General features: G+C 33.9%; 1 protein-coding gene across 3 annotated transcripts in view; it reads left to right on the top strand.

The window, feature by feature from the left end:
• LOC128987731 (uncharacterized) overlaps positions 1 to 25,190 on the top strand; it is a 44,246-nt gene that overhangs the window by 5,875 nt on the left and 13,181 nt on the right. For 2 of the 3 annotated variants that reach the window (XM_054408733.1, XM_054408734.1), the window contains 6 exons: positions 15,300 to 15,451; positions 16,797 to 16,845; positions 17,551 to 18,094; positions 19,630 to 19,744; positions 24,027 to 24,087; positions 24,435 to 24,635. In XM_054408733.1, the coding sequence (XP_054264708.1) occupies positions 15,300 to 15,451; positions 16,797 to 16,845; positions 17,551 to 18,094; positions 19,630 to 19,744; positions 24,027 to 24,087; positions 24,435 to 24,635 (1,122 nt within the window). The remainder of the gene's footprint in view (positions 1 to 15,299; positions 15,452 to 16,796; positions 16,846 to 17,550; positions 18,095 to 19,629; positions 19,745 to 24,026; positions 24,088 to 24,434; positions 24,636 to 25,190) is intronic. The other variant, XM_054408735.1, reaches the window with a different exon arrangement.

The following is a 25,190-nucleotide window of genomic DNA, read 5'->3' as shown; positions in this document are numbered from 1 at the left end:
TTTATGGTATCAATCTTGTGGTGAAATTTTTCCTTTGAATCTCAGAAAACACTTGGCTATGATGTCAAGCAGTTTGTATGATTATAAACTTGAAACAATACCTCAAAGGACTTTTGATAAAGCCATAGTTGTAGCCATAGTGAGGACATGCCGTTTGTAGAATGTACAATTGAACTCGCTAAATGACTTTACAATATTATTGTACTTTTCCCTTTTATCTCTTGAGGTAGGCTAATTGAAAGAAATGGAAATTATTTGTACAAGAGGCATGTTATTAGTTGTTAACAATTGAACACTCCACTATTGGGTCAGATGATGATTGGAGTGTCCAATTGAATTTGATCACCACTTAACACCTTTTTTGTATATTTACCGTCTTGTGAGTAACGGTATAAGCGTAAATATATGTTTTAAGTGTTATAAGACGTCTCTTTTATTTACTTTCCGTAAATTTAATAACACGTACAATGCTGATTAAGAAGTTATTTAGTGAAACAATTTAAGAAATTAAGTTACGCAATGTGTCATCTTAATAGCTAATTGCAATACTGAACATAAAAAATATATATGACTAGGATTGTTAAATTTTATTCAAAAAAACAACTAAGCCTAGGCTATCTAAAAAAACTTTGTTTTAGTTATGGTTTGTTAAAATTATTTTTGGGGGTTTTACAAATATTCGTAGAGAGGGAACATGTTTTTATAATCAATATTTAAAACTGAATTTTGAAAATACATTGCATAGTATTATTATGTATATAAGTATGTATATGTTTAAAAAATATATAATAGGACATATAACTTATTTGGTGTTTTTTATATTATGTAAAAACATATTAGTTTCTATGATACTTTATATTGTCTTCTAGTAAAATTAAAACATTTCAGATTTTAATTCCAATTCTAATTAGTTGTGATATGTAATCCTAGAATAGTTATTAAGATCTGACAATCGTCTTAACTTTAGATTGAAAGTTGAGTCACAGAAAATATCAATTAACCTTTATACAGAGTGTCCCGTAACTTAATTGTCACGTAATTTAATTTAAACTGTTTTTATTTGTCATAGCTATTTTGAGAGAACGGCTGGGCTTAGAAACTTGGTAGAGGTGTCTAAAGAAAGGTCTTGGTCTGTAGATGAGCCATTTAAAGAGAAACTAGGTAAACTTTCTTGGGGTTCTGCCCCAGAGGCCTTTAAAGTTCCCTCAGCAGATTTGTTTATGTTACGACCATATGGATAATTTTACACTACAGTACTTTTAATGCACCAGCTGTTAATATTAAAATTGTATTCAAAGTCAAGTTTTATGACCATTTTCTGAAACTGTCAAAATTAAATGTTTATATCTCTATAAATAAAATTACAGTTTTGTCTGTACATTGCATAGAATTGTGCAGTTTTTAGTTATTTTTACGTTTCATAGCATAAGAAAGCCGAAACGAGTCTTATCTCAATTTCTGTCCGTCTGTCTGTCTGCCTTTCTGTCATTTTGTTCGTGAAGCCAAATTGTCATTTTACGCTGCCTACTACGAGAAAACTAGAGTACCGATCAAGATCCAAATCATTTTTCTGTATTCACTGAAATGCTGAGAGTGTCTTTGGCTAGAAAACATGGCCTCGCTTCTTTGGAAACAAAATGACAAAGCATTAAAAACCCAATTTTGTTAGATTTTTGTCAAATTTCCTCCCAATGTTTATAGTGTTACATTTTATGAAATTAACAGCTGTTTGGATTAATTCTCAGTTCTAGCTGTCACTGATATGTTTACATTATAAGTTGTTTACAAACACCGCAACCATTTCTGATACGTTTTGTAAGAAAATCCAAACCATGTGAGATTAAAAATGTTTTGTGCCTTATAACGGAATGATTTTTAATCGCAAGTGCAACAATTGTTGCTGAGTTTTGATAACCGAGAAAACGACCGTGAATCAGAGTTGTATAGGGCTGGAAAACTTAAATTCTTTTTAATCTTTGTCGCCAATAGCTTTCAAACAAGGTTTCATCTCATTGTAGGCGCTTCAAGAACAGTTGTGTAAAGTGTAAAGTAAAAAAAAATCACAACTGCAGTGGGTAATTGTGGATGTTGCTGCGATCTTGAAAGATCTTTCCGTTTTTGCTGTGATCGTAACAGAGGTTTAACTAGCTAAACTTGCTTTCCCAATGTGTCACTTTCGGTTTCTCTCCACCTCTTTGGGCTGCAATGACTGGACCATACTGTCAAACTTGGCCCATGGCCCATCTTCTAGGTACGTAGGCCTAATTATACACAACCACATTTTGAAGACAATTCTTCCTACCGGTACCTTTCCGTAGAATACATGGCCTCCCTATTTAGAAAATAAAACTACAAACGTCTAAAAACCCAGCATTGTGCGATTTTTGTGACATTTCTTCCTAATTTTCGCTAGATGTACCCATTATTGTTTAGAGATTACACATTCACTAAAAACCTTTGTTTGGATAAAAGTGATCCTTCAAACTGTCATCGATATGTTTACAATAAACGTTGCTTACACATGTTGATATTAATGGGAAATAACTTGGATTTTGGAACACTTTTTTGAGAAAATCCAAACCAAGGGAGATAAATAAACTCGGAACTTGATTAACTGACAGCACACCAGCCAACAAGATAACAAATACACTGACAACTTACATTCTATAAAAAAATGAGCCGGGACATGAGAGTGGCGACACAAGCATTGACCCGGCTCAACACTATCAAAAATTTCAAATACTAATGTATTTGTAGGCTACCTGTTCAAATACTTGAATGTACTTAGCTTTTTTAAAAGCCTAGCCAATTCCCCAATTTAATTCTGTGTATTTTCGTGTTCATGTATGTTGGTAACACATTAATGTACTTATTTCTCAGTGTTTCGTGGAAGAGACAAGGTCACCTTTGTCAATGGGAATAAAGTGTGCAGTGGTGAGGTTAAGATAGTATTTAACTACTTTTAACCAGTGTGGAAAGCAACTTTTAAATATAGGCCAACCTTAGGGCTATGTCTCTCTCTAGATCTATAAGACATTTTTTTTATCATTGGATATAAAGTATGGACTTACACGATCGGGCAACATTTAATTACCAACCATTCGCTTTGGCTTGAAACTCTCGGATATTGTATTTGCAAAGGTTTATATGTATTCCTATACAGCAATAGTTAGTTTTGCCAGCATATCTGGAAAATGCACATAAAATACGCAAACAACTCCTGTTCTGAATATAAGAAGGATTCAACTTACTAAGATCCCCATACATAGAACGGGCACATAGCTAGTATTTATCTAAGTGATAATGCCGCAACCCCTAGGTCTAGCCTGAAGTAATGTGAAAAACAATCCCAGGCTCGTGCCTAGCGTCCTAGGACAAAAAAAAAAAAAAGTATTTATCTAAATAAGAAATAGAAATGAATCAAATCAAATCTTAAATTATTTCTCTCCTTTTGTTTTTTTATCTGTAACTTCATCGAGGTTTTGAGACATTTAGTGAGATGTATGAACTGGTTGGAACTGGCTCTATTGTAGACGAATAGGTAAAATTTGTTTCCTGACGATCGATTGTAGCATAGATTAAACATACTTCCTAAGGCAGTAGCTTAAGGCAGGATAGTAGCTTCTCTCTCTTTCGGATTATGTATATTCGCTTAACAGTAATAAGAATGTAAACCAAACTTAATATAACTATTCTTTAAAAATTTTGTTTAAACAAACCAACACACTTATTTTTTTACATGTAAATCAAAATGATGACAGTAATCTGTATCGGCTGTTTTTGTTAACTTAAGTTACAAAAGCTATTGAAGATAACATGGCAACTTTGAAGAGCTGTAAGATGGAAACTGGATTTTCCTCAGCCTTGTGACCAATTCCAATTGATTTCTTGTGGCCAAATACCCTAAATTAAAGAAAAAAAGAAAAAATCCTAGGACAGGAAAAGGGTTTGCACATAAATGTTCTTATTTTAGGTTATATGGCACAGTATTGAATTCGGTGGGGCACACGGAAGATTTCTCAGGTGCCGTTTGACGTTACTAAATGCTGACAGTGCTGACGTCACTAACTGCTGCGTCTGAAGAAACAGACAATTTTATAATTTTTCTCAAACGTGCTGATAATGAAAAAATCAAATTTAGGTTTACTAATCTAAAAAATAGTTTTGTTCATAAAATAAAATTATAAATGCCTAAAATTCAATTTTATAATTTTTTTATTATAAAATTAAACTGTCATAACCTAACCAAACCAACCAAACTTGCTGATATGAAAAAAATTGTTGACAAAAAGTTAGTGCAACCAGCGGTATACGAACCCGGAAAATTCGGATTATCAGCCCGCCACGCTATCCACTACACCACCGATGGCTCAATTCCGTATTGTTGCGGTATTGGTGTTCCCTCAAAGTGACGTCAGCAGTTAGTGACGTCAAACAGCACCTGAGAAATCTTCCGTGTGCCGTTTTGGTATTGAATATCACAATATCATTATGTTTTTCTTCAAATATTGAAATATGAGTTTTCATATTTAGTTAAATTCTACAATTGGTGTTGACTCTTTCCTTAGTATTTATCTGATAAGTTATATCTATAAAAGTTTCAATGCTATAAAATGTTTGTCACTTTAGAACACCATTGTGTTTTCTTCATGCATAAAAATGATTTGTTAGATGAATTCAAAGAAACGTGACCTTTTTTTTAGAAAATGCAATTTATTTAATGAAAAAAAAATCGAGGAATTTAACATAAGTAGTTTGCCAATAATTTCCAGGCTGATGATTTGGCTTGCGGTACTGGATGAATGAATACATTTTACAAATTTGACTTCAAGTGGCCATTTCAAGAGTTGTTTTGTGAATACGCAACTTGATTGTTTGGCAGATCCTGCTAGAAATCTTCAGCAATGCTGGAATCTGAGGAGAATCTTTTTCCAAGAAGTTCATCATTCGATTGAGGTTTTCTTTCATCAGTTTCCTAGGAAGATTCACAAGTGTTCTTTCGTATCATGGAGGAAACAGCCTGATTCGATCACAGAAGATTTCCCCAGAACACTATGTTGATATTCTTCATCGAATCCTAAGGCCAACTGTAAAGTATTTTTTCCATGAGAGAGTAAACATCCAGGATTCAATCAGAGGAATGTGCCACAACCTCTAATCACATAATCTTAACATCCTGGATTCCATACTAAGAAATCAATGTGGAAAAGCTACGCAGAAGAAGATGAAGTCGGAGATCTACGAACTTCTCAAGTAAGTTCTCAGAAGAGGAGTCACAAGGCAAGATGCAATCTAGTCAGGAGAGTCAAAGATTGCACAGCGATGTCTTGTATCCTAAAATCACAAAGAGCTTTAAGTCAAATTAATAAATTGTTAATAACGCTGTAAACATATTTCAATAAAGTATAAGTTTCGTACTGTTAAATCTAATACGACCTCACAAAAATAAATCTGCTTTCATGTCCCAAGGTTTCAATGATAATGAAAACAGCCATAGAACCTTATCTGTAAAATGTTCATTTTGTGTTTCTTCAAGCATTTATTGCATCAGACTATTGAATGAGTTCAAATTAAGCTTTACTTATGGTTTTTTGGTGCAACCCTTTTATAAAGTGGGCGATCTTTCATTTTATACTATACATATGACATCGTCAATGATATTGTATGTCTGTTTTCATTAGTATGATAAATATTCATCATTATGTTTGTTGCAAACCTTAAATTTTCTTACCTTAGCGACGTAGTTTCAAGTTAAATCATCTTTAAAAAGTCATGATAGGGATGCCATCGTTGGGACTTTTTAAAAAGTAGTCGTAATAGAGGTGGGTGTCTTCATCGGTAGGTATAAGAGAGGTGTCTTGATCGGTAGTCATAAGAGAGGTGTCTCAATCGGTAGTCATAATCTAGATGTCATAATCGGTAGTCATCATCTAGACGTAGTCATAATAGGGAGGTCGCAGTCGAAAACAAGGCATTGCTGTGCAATCTTAGACTCTCCTGACTAGATTGCATCTTACCTTGTGACTCCTCTTCTGAGAATTTACTTGAGAAGTTCATAGACCTCCGACTTCATCTTCTTCTGCGTAGCTTTTCCACATTGATTTCTTAGTATGGAATCCAGGATGTTAAGATTATGTGATTAGAGGTTGTGGCACATTCCTCTGATTGAATCCTGGATGTTTACTCTCTCATGGAAAAATACTTTACAGTTGGCCTTAGGAGTCGATGAAGAATATTAAAATAGTGTTCTGGGGAAATCTTCTGTGATCGAATCAGGCTGTTTCCTCCATGATACGAAAGAACACTTGTGAATCTTCCTAGGAAACTGATGAAAGAAAACCTCAATCAATGATGAACTTCTTGGAAAAAGATTCTCCTCAGATTCCAGCATTGCTGAAGATTTCTAGCAGGATCTGCCAAACAATCAAGTTGCAAATTCACAAAACAACTCTTGAAATGGCCACTTGAAGTCAAATTTGTAAAATGTATTCATTCATCCAGTACCGCAAGCCAAATCATCAGTCTGGAAATTAGTGGCAAACTACATAAATTTTGCTTGCATTGAAAAAAAAAACTGGTTCCACTATTAATTTCCATTTCTACAGGAATTTGGGCATCTTGCCCCAATTTTAACGAGCAGGATCAGTAGGGCGTTTTTTAGCATTCTTGGGTTTTTCGGGTATCCTGTTTATTCTTTTGTACAAGGCCTCTTCCTTTTGGTACTCGTAGACATTTTTTATAGAGTGAGCAGTCTTGAGAACCACAGCTGCCACAGTCACAGTGTGAAACACACGATGGATCAAGCTCATTTTCACAGTGCAATTTAATTTTGTTCAAGCTAAATAAAAATCCTTTGCTTTCATAGAAAATTTAAGAAGGAAGTCTTGTGTATCTATGGTAACAAACTGTGTTTAATATAATTTTGTCCCATATGTGATGAATCTTGACACTTGTTATTTTTAATTTTTCAAATCACTGCAGGGCAAGTCTTTTATAGTTTGATCAATATAACGAATTAAATGCACTTAAAAAATGTTATATTATAAAATCAGTTGGATATATCAATGCCAAAGGAACAGATAATTATTCCTTACTAGGTGAAACCCGTCGAAATCGACGGTTACTTTCAAGCCTTACGCCAATTCATCTAACTACAATAAATTGAGTAAAATTATAAATATTTTGAGCATTTATAGCATTGTTTAGAGAGTAATAAGTGTAAAAACAATAATGACGTTAGTTACCAAATTTGGTTGATTATTTGAAAAAAAAAAATCTGTTTGTTGGGAAGACGCGTTCTAACTTCAAAGGGAGGTATAAACGTTACAGTGTAAGGTTGATTTTTCCTTCGTCAAGTCACGTCAGTTCATATCGTACTTCTGTGCCAATGAATAACCCTCTAGCACAGTTTTGAGAAATTGGTTGTGGGGTTACCGTTAAAGCTAGAATTCCTTAACTCGGGGGATGTCAGTTAGTTGTCTCAGCCTTAATCATTTACAAAAAGTTGTCAATACAATCTCTCTACGGAATGTTAGGTGTATTGGAATATACTTGTGTGAAGGTGGCTTTTATTCTTGAATGGTTGGGGACCTCCTCGTTTATATGGTCCTGCGGCTTCATTGGCAACAAATAATGCAAATGACATAGCAATGGGACATTTCCAAAAAGCAAAAATACTGTAAATTGGCTGTTACGGATATATTGACGTTTACATATTGTTAATCAACCTATCTTATAAAGGATTATGTGATCTAGTTTAAAAGGAATATGACCTATCTGTCATGACAGTAGCTGCTTAAATAGTATTTTCTCTTTGTACCATATTTTACAGCCAAAATTTCTGTTATTTTCAATAATGTTACCAAACCAGTGCACCAAAGTCCGTAATATAGGCAGGTGCAAATAATTTGTCAAGATGGGTACCATTTTAGGCAAGGTTTCTATGTTTGGAATTTATTAGACACGATAAGAGCAGACATTTATACATAAATATTTGATATGTGTAGAATAATATGATAAAATGTAGGAAAAAGTGGTGAAAAAGGCAGACACCAACCCGTACAATAGATATAAGATAGTTCAATAAGAAATAATTTAAGAATTGCTGTGATAAAAGGATTTTCCACTGATTTCGTAATGGAACGTTATATTGCAAAACATGACATTATAAAGAAGAAAATCGATTTTAAAATCAGAATACCCCCGCCGCAGCAAACCTGCAGACTTAGCGAATTTCCTTCTGCCTGATTAGATTTAAACTAAATTGTCTCCTTAAAAATATCACATTTATTCCCTATTTAAACAGAATTAGTTTAATGAGTACTTAGGTTTGCTGCAACAGGGAGGGTAAAAAAGTTGTTTTTAATGTAAAATATTAAAAGGTACTATGGTTTAGTAAGAAATTAATGTATTTTCCAAATTTGATCAAAATATGTTCATAAACAAGCAAACTACAACAGTTGACTTATTCTCCATAAGAATAACATGGGAATTTTAAAATTACAATTTTTTTGAATTTTCTCCGTAACAATTAGGCCCACAATAACGCTTCAATATACTAAATTATTTGTTTTTTTAAGCTCTACAAAATGGTTTAAAAAGAAATTGTGAAATTTTGTGTTTTTAGGGTCAAAAATGGAAAAAACCTATTTTTACCCCATAAAACCCCCATAAACCCCCGTTCCCATAGTCCGATCATGCTGGTTCGCGAACTCATTCAAGTTTATCCTGCCTTACACCTTCAAACCAAATTTTATCAAAATCGGACAAAAATTACTCAAGTTATCGTGTGCGGATGGACACATATATATATAGATATATAAAAAATTGAACGAATGGTGTTTTTGACCTCTGGGGACATCAAAATGAAAAAGTAAATCGGTCCCGGGCTTAGGTCTTACCATGAGACCTACGGTAATAGCTACTTCCCTATAGGGAAATTCGCTAAAATAACATTGCAAATACTTATTTGGTAGAATTCAGTAACTCCCAATAAATGTGTGTTGTTTGAAATACAATTTTAAAATGAACAGCTGTTTCATTAAAAAGTATTGTATTATTCACATGGCCAAAATGTAAACAACTCTGGGGAGGGATCTTTAAAGGCTTCTGGGGCAGAGTCCTGAGGGATTTTGCTTAGTTTTTCTTTTGATAACTCATCTACAGACCAAGACCTTTCTTTGGACACCACTACCAAGTTTCTACGCCCAGCCGTTCTCTCAAATTAGTGGGGACAAAGTTTCCAATTAAATATTTAGATTCCCCCATGTTAATCTTATGGGAGAAACTCCAACTTTGATGGCCTGTGGGGCAATGCCCGAGGATTTTTATTACATGAATTGGTGAAAGGGGTCTACACAAAAAATACTTTATTTTGACACGTCGTTTGTAAAAATCCGTCCATTATTAACGGAGGAGTAGTGTTTTGTAGAAATCGCCTTCACGTATTATACAGGGAGCGGCAAAATGATCTGACGGTTTTCTTTGCTGCCCTGTCAAGTGAGTGATTGGCGTAGGGTGGTGGGAATAGAGGCGTTACAAAGCCAACGTGTGAACATTTTTAGTAGCCACGGAGCCGTGGGACAGCTGAGCACCATGACTTTGTAGTAGAAGTGTTTTTAAAAGTGGCAATTCCTGTGTAGCTGTTCAGTACACGTTTCAATGTGGGTCAATGAAGAAAAGTCCCAACTCGAAACACCATTTTGCTGTAGGTGGGTAAATTTAGAGCTACTAGTTCAGCATTGAAACTAAAATCTGACTACGTGGTGTGAAACTAAAGAGAGTGAGAAAGACTATTTGGCGTGATTGAAAGTGTGATTCGTCACTCATAATGACAACTTTGTCATCACTACTTGTTCTGAAAAAGAGATGCGCTTTGCATAACCACTGGGCTTCAACTGTTGCAGTTGCACGATTGCCATTTTGTATAAATGAAAATGCAGATGGTATTGTAATACTCTTCTACTGAGTGGCCAGACAAGTGCAGAGCTGCAGCTTATTTACGTTTAGGCTGCTGAGGACTAACTTCCATAGCGTATATCACTCTCTCGGCGCTCTCTGGTGTCCGAGCTGACATTGGACAGCCTGTTGACTTTTTTCAATGCTATACTAGTAGCTCTAAAGTTACCTACTCACAGCAAAATGGTTTTTTGAGTTGGGACTTTTCCCCTTGGACCCATATTGAAAAGTGTACTGAACAGCTACACAGGAATTTCCACTTTTAAAAACACTTCTACTACAAATACATGTTTCTCAGCTATCCCACGGCTCCATGGCTACTAAAAATGTTCACACGTTGGCTTTGTAACGCCCCTATTCCCACCACCCTACGCCAATCACTCGCTCGACAGGGCGGCAAAGAAAACCGTCAGATCATTTTGCCGCTCCCTGTATATAAGGATTGCGTTAGATTATATTTATTGTAGGGGTTGGTACTTGCCTTTTTTGGTCTACTTTTAACAATCATTTGTAGATGAGTTAGTTCGAGGATGTGAGCTGTGTTCCAAGTTTTGGAATAGACTAACCATGGAGTATGTTTAATCTTTTCCATTTTAAATTTGCTTACACTGTCATCTATGTACATTCTTTGTAATTTAATTCACATAAAAAACAACCCTCTTAAAATTTTCTAGCTATTCGTATCCATACAACACGAGGCACAAAAACAACCTAGTCACACCTCAAATCAGACTTTCAAAAACTTTAAATAGCCATTTTTACATCCAACATATTTTCTTCAACAAGCTACCCACTTTTTTTCGTGAACTACATTTAAAACAATTAAAAAGAAAAATTACTGAATTTTTAAAGTCAAAAGCATTCTACATGCAGGAAAAATTTTTAAATAGTGACATATCATGTTTAGATTCTAAATAGGATATTATATATATTGAAATTTATAATTGACTAGCTGGCCCGACAGACGTCGTCCTGTCCTATTGTGGTTTTATGTCACATACTCGTTCATTTTCAAGATGAGCTCGTTCGCATGGCTCAATCCAAGACCCCACTACACTACTAGGACTACTAAGTAGTGTAGTGGGGTCTTGCTCAATCACGTCCTGGTTGAAGTTCGTTCGCTACGTTCACTCACCTTTAGGTTGGAGCTCTTTCGCTGCGCTCACTTGCCTTCAGGTTAGCTCGTTCGCTACGCTAACTCGCCTCCAGGTTGAAGTTCGTTCGCTACGCTCACTCACCTTTTGGTTGGAAAGTAGCTGTTGTCATAAAAAAAATAATAGTGCTGCACCCTGTTGGTAATACTTGTAACTTTTATGTTATTGAACATCATAGAACAGAACCAACTTTTTTAATTGTAACAGCTGTTAAGATTCATTAATTACTTTAAAATATGAAAAATCATAAGATTAACATGGGGAACTACAGAGCCACTGGGGCGGAGCCCGAAAGGGTTTTTGAGATAAGAATATGCTTTAATGTTAATCGGGAATGTGAGCTATCATCATGCCAAATTTCAGCCCAATCCGTCCAGTAGTTTATGCGTGATTGAGCAACACACACACACACACACACAAACATACACACAAACTCACAAACTTTCAGATTTATAATATTAGTAAGATGTATGATCTATTTTTAAGTACTATTGTAACAATGCCTATTACAAAATGTTATTTTTAATGGCTGCAATAAATCTTATTGAATCTATATGGGTTTGGTGAAGTCGGTGAATTAATGTCAAATCAAGTATTAAAAAAATGTGTACAGGGTTTTTACTTTGATGTACATATCTAGCTAGGGCGAACAATGCATCTAAGCCTCTCTACATACAAAGCATGCGGAAATACAACAGTGCCATCATAAATGCATGATTTGTTGCCAACAAAGCCCGACTAGGTTATGAATGTAGTTCACCAAATGTTTAATTATGTGATCAAAATGGCCAAGCCAATTGACTGGGCTCGCATATCAATAAAGTTCAAGATTTACAGCAACCTCAAGCACGATTTCACAAAACTACGCAATAAGTTAATCAATTAGAAACTAATAAGTACACGATGTTAAATACATTAGTCAATGTATCAAGAGAATAAATCAAAATTGCATAAACAAAACACATGAAACAATTATAAGACCCCCAAAAAAAACCTTTTGGACAACCTATAGCCGATAAATGACAGGAAGTACTTCGTTCAACGAATTCATCAATCACATTTTTTAAGGTACACAATCGTCATTATTGCTTATTCTTCCTTCTTTTGACTAAGATTTTAATAACTCCACTCTATCTATTGCAGCTAGCTGAATTTACATAAAACCTCAAGAGTAACATAATTTCGACGGGTTTCCCCTAGTTTTCATATATTTCTTTTATGATGTTTATTCTATTCAGATTACTGCGAAATATTTAGTTTAAGATCGGGCATTAAAATAACCCAAATTGCAAGTTGATCCAGAAAGCCAAAAGCCAGAAGCTACAAACTAAAATTTGCACTTGCACGACCTTTCTTTCAATATCTTAGACGTTTGACCACCTTCCTCAGTTGTTTTGATGTTCATCTATTTTTTCTTGGCCAAAAAATATCTATTTTATCTTTTTTTTCTTAATAGTTCTTCACTGTTCACATAGGTACTGATTTAATTGCTTCTTCCCAAATGATCCTAGGCCTCTGTATCAGATGGTAATTTTCATTCTTTCTCTTCCTTAGATAACATTTTGACTGAACCAATTCAGAAGAACGTCATATCTTAAAATGTCAAGAAAGTTGATCACATGATTGTACTGATAACTGTAGGAAATGGTTGGAGGAAGGCTGGGGGGAAAGTGATATTCATAGATATGAATAACAGCACACAGTGTTAGTGTTGTTATATCCATGGGGACAATACTCTGTGTCATTCTACCACAGTGCATGTATTTCTTCCTCACCGACACTGGGAGCCAATAAATCTCATGATTTAGGTATGGTAGAAGTAGTTTAGTATGGTAATTGTATTTTCTCAATACTTCTTACTAGAGAGGTTGGTGTGTATAAGATTTTACCAACACTCCCCCTCAACCAAGAATCAAGAATCAAGAATTTATTGCAACAAATTACAAAAAGAACATATGAACATATAGTTGAGGTCAATATGAGAGTAACTTAGGCTAAGAAGTCTCAGTAATCTGCAAGGATAAAGTCCAGTGGTTATTATATCAATTAGGGCCTATAACATTCAATAACTTAGGCTACTTTAAATAATTTAAACAACAAAGTAAGTTACTGATTTAAGGCCTACATCAGTCAACGGCAGGGAGAAAGTATGTGTCAGAATGCTGATACCGTTTGTTTGTATTTTCCACCAAGCGCTTTTGTCTGTATTTTTAGCTTTTGTCTGATGGAATCGTATGTGCATTGTTTTTGCTGAGGTTCCTTTTAATTTGTTGGATTGATTTTATTTCTATGGGTGAGGTTTTATTTTCCTTGTTTGTATAGACTACAGCAGGAAAAGCTGATTCTTCTATTATAATTTACATTTATTATTTATTCTACATACGAGGGCAGTTCGGAAAATAACCTCCGTTTGCTTCTTGCGCGGGAAATAGAGGGGGTAGCGCCGCCATTTTTGCTCCTGCGCATATTGCAAGTCAGTCGGCGTCCAGCCGTGGTAGTGTGAAGGTTGTCCGAGTGCTAGGTTTTTTTGCCGTCGATGGTAAATACAAATAAAAAAAAAAACAATTTAATATGCTGAAGAAATTTTGTATTTTTATGACCAAAGATGGTGATTCACTTATGCAATCCAAATACAGCCTGAAAATTTAATTAAACAATTCCCAAGTTTTTAAGTTGATTGGTTGTTAATGTATTTAATCTTAAAATGTGTACAATAATTTAGGACTACCCTGTATTTTTTACCATTATTTTTAAAGCTAATAACTTTTAACTAAGTTGAACATTTGCATGGTGCTTAACTATACTCATAGTAAAGCAGTGTTAAGGAAACTATTATAGTTAAAAGTACAAGCCATTGTAAACACTAAATCTGGCATTATTAGAGTAATTAGCACAATGGAAATTACATAAGTTAATTTATTAACTTATCTATAGGGAAATTAGCTATTAGGTACGGTATTGTAGGTCTCATGGTAACACCTGACTCCGGGACCGATTTACTTTTTCTTTTTGATGTCCTCAGAGGCAAAAGCACCATCCATTCAGATTCATTTATAATTACTTTTACATATGTTTTAATTTGGGTTGAGTACTAAAAACACCCTGTATGACTGTACTAACTTATTAATTTTAGGATTAGATTAAATGTTCCAAGTTACTTTAAAAATTATAAGCGGTTATAAGCAGTTTATAAGCGTAAATATATATTTTAAGTGTTATAAGACGTCTCTTTTATTTACTTTCCGTAAATTTAATAACACATACAATGCTAATCAAGAAGTTATTTAGTGAAACAATTTAAGAAATTCAGTTACCCAATGTGTCATCTTAATTGCCATACACTGTACATACAAAGTATATATGACTAGGATTGTTTAATTTTATACAAAAAAACAACTAAGTCTAGGCTACCTAAAAAAAACTTTGTTTTAGTTATGGTTTGATACTTAAAAAAATAATTTGTCCACTATAGGGTTTTGCCACATGAAGTGGTTGGGAAAAATATCATTAGACTACAACATTTAAGCAACACTTAAATCCATCCAGTTAAGGCTATAGTATAGATTAACTTAGTAGTTCATTAAAGACCCATTAACGGTTTGTTTTGGTTAGTAACTGAAGTAAAGGTACATATAACATGTAATATAGTTTTTGAGGTAAACTGACATTATCTTAAGTTGTAGTTTTATCAAATTCATATAACATTTCAATTGGCTTAGTCAAGTCTTTTACATCGTAGTAAACATGGGTATCGATATCCCATTGGTTGACTATTGTTTCTTCATAATATTGCCAAACGGCTTAATCATTTTCAAAATAAACTTATCACACACTTTTATAGAAATTTCTATATTTCGGCATTAGCCTTCTTCAGGAACAAACACAATAACAAATAGAAGTGTTTACCACTCTGAATCATATGGTTTTAGCAAAAATCCAAAATACATATAATTTATGAAGAAGTAAAAAAGAAAATGTTTTGATAGAAAGAAAGAAAAAATTTTATATATATATATATATATATATATATATATATATATATACTATCTCAAATTTAGACCGGAAGGTGTTTTAGATTTAAAACTAACCATTGGTTGACTATTTTTTTTTTGAGTTGACTTTTCTTGTTCGTTGTCCATTTTCGGCTAACTATCGTATTGTTGTTAATTGTTGGTTTAACTGTTTCAGGTGTTGGGTAGAGGTCACGCTGAGAGAGCTGGACTGAGAGTGGGTGATATGGTTTACGCTATCAACAACAAATACATCAACAACTTTACGCACAAAGATGCACAAAATGAGATCCTCCACACTGGCGACACTTTGACTTTAAACATCAAAAGGTACAGTAGGTTTTAACTGTTTTAAGTTGTTAGTGCTGACTTTTTTACAGAAATGTAGTGTGATTTATTTAGATGCTCAAATGTTTAATCTATCAGACATTTTTAGGGAAAACAGTCCAAATCTCTCAAATGTTTTGTGGCTGGCAGGAATCGAACTCTTGTAAGTCCAAGATACTTATCACTAGGCACAACACCTGTCATTGTTAGAAATAATTTACAACCATCGTTGTAAATCATAATGGACTTGCTCGTCATTCAAGAATTATTGAAATTGATCTTCTGTGGACTTATCAATCACATTGATTTCTTGGGCAGTAGAACAATTGGCACACATGTTTAGCTCATTTGGAATAGCACGGCTGGCACAACCACTAGAGGGGATTAAGAAGGGTCAACCTGTAAAGTTCGGAAAGGCACAATTGGCACAACCACCCGGTAGTAGCAGTAGGTAGTAGGTAGTAGCAGCCAAGCAGCCAGAATGTGGGAAAAGAAAAATAGTGATTGTTTTGTCCTCATAAATTCCCTGCCGTGGTTCTTATTGAATTAAGCAAAGTTTAAGTTTGCGCGACAAACCTGCAGCTACGGTTACTGCACTAGGTGTATCCAAATAAACCCATACTAACGTAACCTATCTAAACTGAACATAACCAAACCTAAAAAACCTAACCAAACCTAACCCAAACTAACCTTTACAAATGTGTGATATTACCATTGGTGCAGACAAGCCTTGTATGGTTTTTGCACCTATTGTATAATATGCATGTATTCATTATAGTTCAATAAATAAATTGATTGATTGATTGATTGATTGATTGATTGATTGACCAACAAATGACTGTCGTGCAGAGCTGATGAGAAATTTTCAAATTCCCGTTTTACCTCGTTCGATGGCGTCTACCTGGTCGAGCGGTTGTGCCAATCGTGCCTTTTCAAAGCAGGCGAGTTGACCTTACTTATTCCGCTCAAATGATTGTGCCAATACTGCCATGGGCAGAAGGTAAAAAAATGTGTGCCAACTGTCCCGTTCCCATTTCTTGTGCAACTATGACATTTTGCTGGATTTGATGAATATACTTGCTCAAAATTTAATTTCTGTAATCTTTAGGACGCTTCATGTAGAAGTAGATTATCAACAGTTGGTCTTATACGTATTCATTTACTCTATTCAACACAGTTATGTTTATTTAAGAATACAGAATGTTTTCACTTGGAGTAAAAGCTACAAAAGATGCTACTCCATTTTACACACATCTTTCAATCATGGTCAGGTTATAATGTGCAGAATTAAGTCCCTGTCTCAATGATAATATTGTTTTTTAATATTTTATATTTGGCTGATTTCCAGAGGTCATGAAGAAAGAAAAGGCACACCACTTCCTGATTATACTGATCCTGTAAGTATTTTGATTGCTGTTAAATTATAATTTAAATCAAGAGTTTTTAAATGTAAAATAACTTCCATGAATAAATTAAAATCATGTCTTGAATTGAAAATGCATAAAATATGTTAGATTTGGTTTTGTTATTGAAACTGGTGTTTTTTGTAGATTTACATCGCAATAAAGTCACAATCAGTGTTTATAAACTTTATACAAACTTTACTCATATAATTTTATTGATTGTAAAACATTCGCAGAATGGATACTAGTTTAGAAATGACAAGCTACTATTTATTCATCTGAAGAAAAATAGTTGATCAGTCACATTTTTTAATTCATTTAACCAACCAACTTTACAAGCATTAAATATTTTTCACAATTCTTGATCAAACAATACAATTAATCTTCTTTAATCAGTGTAAATTTAATTTTGTTTACGACTGAGTTTGGGGCTTTTTGTGTCGTTGTAAAGGTCCAGTGTCGTAACGATTTGTGTACCAAATCTAGAAAAATTTTGCCAGTAGGCATTTTTTTGGTCAAAAGGGACCAAAAAATGTAGGGCTGTTGAACTTCTAAAATTCCCTCCATTTCCTTCCCCCCACTTTCTACCCAGATTAAGTTAAGGACCTAGAATTTTTCTGTGTATGTCTAATAATATTGTATGCACTTTTAGTTAAATAAATAGTGATAATTGCTTTAAAGTTTTTGAACGCTTTTCAGTTAATGGGTATAACAGTTCCCCCGGAAATGCCGAGACCCAAGCCTGTTCCACTTCCACCGTACCAACCTCCGCCACCCGTCATGAAGGAACCAACGCCTCCAGAATCGGAAGACGAGGCTGAGGACACTGTGGCAGCCTTCAATGTCAAAATCAACCCGAAAGGACGCATTGCAGAAATAGAAGAACTCCCTGTCACTCCCCCACCATCCCCTACCAACAGAGGACGATCCCGGTCAAGATCAAAGTCTAAAGACCGAAGACGTTCACAATCTTCCAAACGAGAAACAACAGCTGCTCAAAACGGTTTTGTACCTGTCCAAAATGGAGTTGAACACACCCAAAACGGGTTTGATCACACCCAAAATGGTTTTGAAGGTGTCCAAAACGGCATACACGGACCAGGAGAGACGTTCACGTACACTAAAGAAGTGATAACAAAGTACTCAACTGTAATGTCTGCGTCGGACCCTAGCGATGGAAATGTTTCGGAAACTGTGAACGAATCTTTTGTCATTCACGGTGGGTCCACACACAAAATGGAAGGTGAGTGATCTTTTCCCTTCCAAAAATATCTTTCAGTTTTGATTTTGGAAAGTTTTCCTTGCACCTGTGTATTTTGAGGTAGAGTATCACAATTTGTGTAGTAAACAAAAAGATTTAAATGTAAACATTAGTTTGTTTAGTAGATCTGCTTTTACTTTGTAAAATCTACATTGGTTAATAAAAAAGTTTAGTCTTCAATGAGATTTTCTTGTAGATAGTAACCTCATCTTTTGCGTACTAAAGTGGAGATGATTTTGTTTTCAATTTCAAGAGTTTATTACAGTAATTGACATAAATACAATACTGATCTTAAGTTTCTGTTTCAAGTAAACTGTCAGACCAAGCAGTAACATCATATTTTTAATAATTTTGTAAAACTACTTTGTGGAAACTGTCATATTTTGTTTAATTTAATTTAAGTTGACGATAAACGTAGCTTTATAGTCATTACTTGTAATTCAATGATTTTTTTTTGCTGTAGAAAACCCTTTTTTTGTTTAAAAGTAGTAACAACTAGCTTGCTTATTTGTGTGGTTTGTGTGTTTTTACACTATTGGCTTTTTAAAAACTTTTTGTCCAAACCCCAGTTTTGTAACTATTTAACGTCAACCTTATGTTAGACAGCGACATTTATTGATAGACCAATGACAAATGGTGTCTGGGTACGAAATTGACCTTGCATAGAATGGACAATTGAATATGTGAACATGCTTAAAAATGTGATTAATTGTACTTTTACAGTACCTTGCAGTGTTTAGCTTTACATATTCTACTGAATCATAAACATGTTCCCTCGAACATTTAGGTATTAACAGTGAAAATAATTAATCTAGCCAAAATCTGTATATTTTACAGAAGTTGTCAACCAAATAACTATAACACTCTTTTCACACTACACAGTTTTTGCCGTACAGTTAAAAACCATATGTGTATTTTTTTATTAGTGTTAGGAAGAGCACAGGAGCTCTCACAATACACGGTTACGGTGATGGGAGCAAACCATGCCTTATAGCATCCTTCCACTGCCACTGTACTGGACAGTTGTTGCGTCAGTGGCTGTGCGTCAGTGGCACATGTAGTTAAATGCAAGTGTTCACACTGCTCGGCTTTTTAGTCGAGCTCACCAGTCAGTGCAAGTGGAGCAGCTGTTGCACTGTTTAATGTTTAAAATCCAGGTTGTTAAGTGGATACTTTTTATGTTTATTTATTGGGGCATTGCAAACATTCATCTCAACCTTCGCTCAGAAACCATGTAATATGACAGAGACATAGCCACAGTGAAAATCAGTACGGTTTTTAACCGGACGGCAAAAACCATTTAGTGTGAAAGGAGCATAAATCCAGAGATATTTTTTCACAAACTAATGGACACTCCTTTAGAATGCATTCAAGGAAATCTTGTGCTTATGGAGATATTATCAGTTATCCATACACTGCTACAGATAAACAAAATAGGCTACTGATTTTCCAGTTTTTAGGAAGTTATTTTAGTTCACAGCATAAAATACAGAAACAATCATCAATTTGTATTTTAGATGTACTAAGTCCAGAAGATATTGAAAGAGATATTTTTGAAGAGAAAATGGAAGAACAGAAACTTACAGAACTACTAACAGGGGAGGCAGAAGTTTTGGACCAAGGAGTGGTGGGGTAAGCCTAAAACTTTTAACGTTATTAAGTTGTAATACCGGAACAGTTTTTTTGAAGAAACCCCTTTGCAAAAACCCGGTTAGCTCATTTTGCGATTGTTTGTGTGTAAACCGGTGTGCTTAATGGACCTGATACCCATTGGTAGTTCCTCACCTTAATATGATATTGAACTGTTTTCACATAATTTAGTAGAAAATAAAAACAATCCTTTAACCACTCCATAAGCTAGGTGATAGAAAAAATTAAGATTTTTTTGCGTATGGAGATCCTTAAATTTGATGAAATAGTTGAATGGTTCAGAAGTAATTTACACCTATTATTATTGTTTAGAGTGTTTTTCAAGTTTACTAAATTCAGGAGAGAGAAAAAAGTGTGGGGGGGGGAGCAAGAGGAAAGGATCGTCAAGGATGTGGAATACTCCATGTCAGTGGGTGGTCTGGAAGCTCTTTGTAAAAATTTACATTCTAGAATTTTAAAACCTAAACAGTAATTACATTTTTGCTTCAACTGTTTTCCACCTTTGAATAAATAACGTTCATTCCACCCAACTTTCATATGGTACCTATATTTTACCGTATTATGATTATGCTAATATTTTACCGTATTATGTGGATCTAATCTTTACAATCAAAAACTCTAATTTTCAACAAACAGGTAATGAAACCATTTTACACTTATGAGGCTACAACAGTAATTCGGAAGCCGTTCTTTTTAAGATTCTTTTTAAGACTTTTTAAGATTATGCTGTAGAAAATCCTGCCTTAGAAATTACCGAATGTTTTTATTCTATTAGGAAATGGGTGTCATGCAATTAAAGATTATCCAAGTTTAGATAAATTACCAAAACAGCTTTCATTGGATGAAATAAATATCATAAAATGGAGTAGAGTTGAAAGTTAATTTTATGCTGTAGATAAACTGAAAACTACTAGGGTAGATTGTAGACTAACATTCAAATTTACATTTCATACCATAAAGATTAACTTAATTCAAATTCCATGGACACCATTAGATGATGAATTTAATACTGCCAAAGGTTAATTGAATGCAAATAGCTTAGATAATAATCAGACAAATGTCATACAACACTAATATTAACTGAATAAAAGCATTTATCAAAGATAAATTTCATGCCTTCATGTCTAACTGAATGCTAATAGAGTAGATGTCTTTAGAAGAAAAGTTTCATATGATTGGAGACTAACAGGTTGAAAATAGAGTATACAATCAATATATGATGAATGAATGTCATGCTATCAAAGATAAACTGAATGCAAATTGCAAAGAGAATGATAAAAAAATCAATTTCATACCATCAAAGACTAACTGAACATAAAAATAGCTTTAGAAAATAGACAGAAGATTCATTTTAACAATCAAAGACTAACTGAATGCAAGTAGTGTAGACACTTAAACAGCGTAGACGATTGCTAGACGATAAACTTCAAAGCATCAATGATTAACTGAATGCAAAAAGCATAGACACTCACAAGAAAATAGTGTAGACCATCAAAAACTAACTGAATGCAAATAGCTTAGAAAATTATTGGGTGAATTTCATACCATACTGTTTGGTGAGAAACTCATAAACTCTTTCATATCCTCGAAGAGTGACTGGATGTTTTTCTTGTCAGACGGGATGCTGTGTCATTGGCTATCCTCCTTGCAGGATTGTTCCTCGAGGACTCTTGGCAATGGGGCTGCAGCATTCTGTGACAACTGTAGACAAGAGCAGTAACACGGATAAACCTGTCGAAAGCGTAATCGGTAGAGATAACTCAACTGTGATCTTAACAACACCTATTGGCGAGGAAAGTCCAATTCATGCAGTTGACATTGTTGAGATTCAAGAGGAAATCGAAGTCAAAGTCTTAGCACAAGATTTGTCTGACAGTGAAACTCAGAACACTCTAGAAGCTTTGGAGAACGTTGATATCACAAAATTTAAAGATAATGTTAGTGATACTTGTGAAGTTCAAGGCGATTTGGGAATTGATGACATTACAAGAAAAGAAATAGTTCAAAATGACTTCAAAATACAAGAATCTTTTGATGTTAATTTTCTAGAAAATAAAGGAAATGAGATTAGTTTGGGCGAAGAAGGTGCAGTAAATATTGCTGAAGGAGGAACTGTTGAAAAATCAATTGGGGATCAAATATTTAAGCGTGATGAACTTGAAAAGGAAACTACTGAGGGAATCGGGGTAAAAAATGAGGAAACGGATATTTCAATTACTCGGAACAATGAGTCTATTAATTCTGAGAGACCAACAAATATAATTGCACAATCTGGCTTTGTAACTAGTTCTCCTCCAAAACAGATTGCCAAACATGGGTCATCTTGTATTATACTATGAGATTTTGCGATAAAAACCTGTCTCTTTTCCTTTTTTACCAATTAGAATACTGTATTTATATATTTCCAAATTTTGATTAGATGTTTTGATAATTGTCCTATCTTCGGGAAGAAAAGAATTCCCACAAAATATGAAGAATAATGTAGTAATAAAAGTAATCAAATAAATAATAATGATATTAGTATTGTTTTATTTATCCTTTTTTATATTGTCATGTAAATTGTTAACAAAATCAGTATATTTTAAAGCACGTGCCAATTTGTAACTTAGTAAATGCAAATAGTTTTTAGAGACAATTTATGTAGTGTCACAACAACCAAATTACACACATATAACAATAATAAGTAAATGCATGTGTAAGCTCGTATATTTTAACTTTGAACTTCTAATCTAATTCGTTGCGTTTCATTGAATTTTTGTGTTTGATTCAATTTATTTGCGTATAATTTTGTAACGGTTCAAATTTTAATAGGGGAGAGGTAATATTTTCACGGTCATCCCAAACACGTCGGTTTGGTTCACACAAATTTGAATCATAAGTGTGAAGTGATATTGTTTGACATGTGTTAAAAAAAAATTGTGTTGGGGCATGACTATTTGGAAAGTGATGAGGAACAGATGCCTCGTCTACTCAAAAGATTATGTTTACAAATCAAATTTACAGCAGAATGTTAGAACTAAAAATTTGTATTACAAATTATAAATTAACTAGCAGAGTACCCGTCCTTCGTACGGGGTTGGCATATAAGTTTAAAATGCTTATTGCAGTTATACCCAAGCGTTACGTTTGCAATGGGGGAGGACAAAGTTTGATAAAATTAGCTTCTTTAAATTTACGGTATACTAAATGGTATTACGCATCTACCATAGTCATATTGTTCTACCACTTCATCTAAACAATAAAGAAAAATAAATTATTATGAATTCACAGAAAATCACAAATTATTCATGACATTAAAAACAAAAACATTACTGTAAACAATCCTACTTTGACAGTTCTCACTGCGTATCACAGTTTTTTGTTACTGCTTAGTTAAAATTAGCTGTTTACATAAATGATAAAAAACTATAATGCTGCTGATGAGATTGGTAAATATTATAACTTTTTAATGCTTTTGTATATCATAGAACCAACTTTTTTAGTTGAAACAGCTGACTAAATTCTTAAATTCTCTTTAAATATGAATACTCATAAGGTAATCATGGGGAACTACAGAGCCACTGGGGCGGAGCACGAAAGGATTTTTGAGATAAGAATATGCCTATATGTTAATCGGGAATGTGAGCTGTCATCATGCCAAATTTCAGCCCAATCCGTCCAGTGGTTTATGGGTGATTGAACTTCAAACAAACAAACAAACACACAAACTTTCACATTTATAATATTAGTAAGATTGGTATAAATTAAACTATAAATAATTGCTACTGTAAGAAATGAAATCTTTCTGAAAAGATCCAAAATTAATTGCCACAAGTAATACCATAGACTAACCAACACAAGTAGACTTCTCATCCCTTTGTAAATTTTGAAGCTCGTTTTTCATGTCTAGTTCATGTACGTGACACTGGGCGCTAGTGTCGACGAAATTTTGTTTCTATTATTTTAGGGTTAATTTCTTGATTTGTACTTTACTGTTTGGTTAAATAACTAGGGTACAATTTATTGTTTATGATTAGATTGTATTATTTGGCTAAACGAGGTTTTAAATGACTGTATTAACAGGAAACAAATTGTAAACAAAACACAACCTCTACATAAACCGTACAGAACTAACAATAAAATTGTCTTCAGCTGTTCCATTAGGATGAGAAATCTACTAAGGGAGTATGTTTTTATCTATGGTAATACTGAGTTTAAATACAACCATGAAAATGTAAAAAATATTATTGTGTCAATTGAAAACTTACATTGTTGTTTTTTACAGTATAAACTTTCAGAAGATCATCCCCAGAACTGACTTCATCAAAGATTCAAATGTGTTTAAGGTAAATTATTTTTTCCAAAATGATTTATAAATTGAAATAATCATGTATATTACTGTGCAAATTCCCTGTATATTTTGTAAAAATCATTCATTGATGCTGAGCTTGGTTTTATAGTGTTTTAACATAATATTTTCAGTTGATAATAATATACTAGAATAAAGTATTGCCTGATTTTCATCATAATACTGAACAACTAAACTGTTTTGTTGATAAAGAAGACAAATATTTAACTTATCTGATATTTGCCGATAAATAATAAAAATAATAACTATTTCCTAACTTGTTTGTTCATATCTTTAATATTTTTGCATGTAAATATTTAACCTTGCAACTCGATTGACTAACAGGAACTTCAAGGAGAAGTCTTAAAGAAGGAGGAGTCAGAAGAGGAACAGCTGAAAAAAGATCCAAATAAGAGGTTTTCAACATTCTTACAAACGCCTAAGAGGCCAATACCAAAACCAAAACCACAGCCACCACCAATAGAAGACTTACCTTGGAAACACCGCGTGCCTACGCCAATACTAGAATCTCCACCAGCTTCACAGGTCATACAGTCATGTTTTTTCTTTTTAAAATTTCCACTGTCTTTCACTATGTACAGAACTTGACATTCCAGATGATGTTGTCGCCAGTTTTTCAATCGTGAACGTAGTGGAACTGGGGGACTGACAGAGTGAGCTGAACTAAAATACCGATTTCTGTCAGATACACAAACTTTTTAACCATGTAAAATTACAGTCGAACCTCTATAAGATGGATTTTAAGGGGTAGGAAAAAAAATATTGTTTTGAGGCATTCTTTTAAAAGAGGTTTGTTTTATCGAGATTTAATACTGCCGTTATTCGTCTTATAGAGGTTTTTACTCGCTCTGAGAGAATGACTGAGGAAGAAAGAGGGATGGGTGGGGGTTTCATGTTGAGACAAGCTTCTATTTGTTTTGAAAACTACGTACTATAGAGGTAAAGATCATGAGAAATTCATTTTATAGAGGTCGCATTCGTCTTGTAGAGGTTTTGTGCTAAGAATATTTTTTGTATGAAGGTTAATCAGTTCTAGCCCATGCCACAAACAAATTATCTTATAGAGGTTTTTAAACCAAT

This window comes from Macrosteles quadrilineatus, unplaced genomic scaffold (genome assembly GCF_028750875.1).
Source record: "Macrosteles quadrilineatus isolate MER2022 unplaced genomic scaffold, UCM_ALF_1.0 Scaffold_2__2_contigs__length_208266976, whole genome shotgun sequence".
Taxonomy (NCBI): Eukaryota; Metazoa; Arthropoda; class Insecta; order Hemiptera; family Cicadellidae; genus Macrosteles; species Macrosteles quadrilineatus.
Note: the sequence above shows the minus strand (reverse complement) of the source record. Positions and strands in the feature narration are given on the sequence as shown.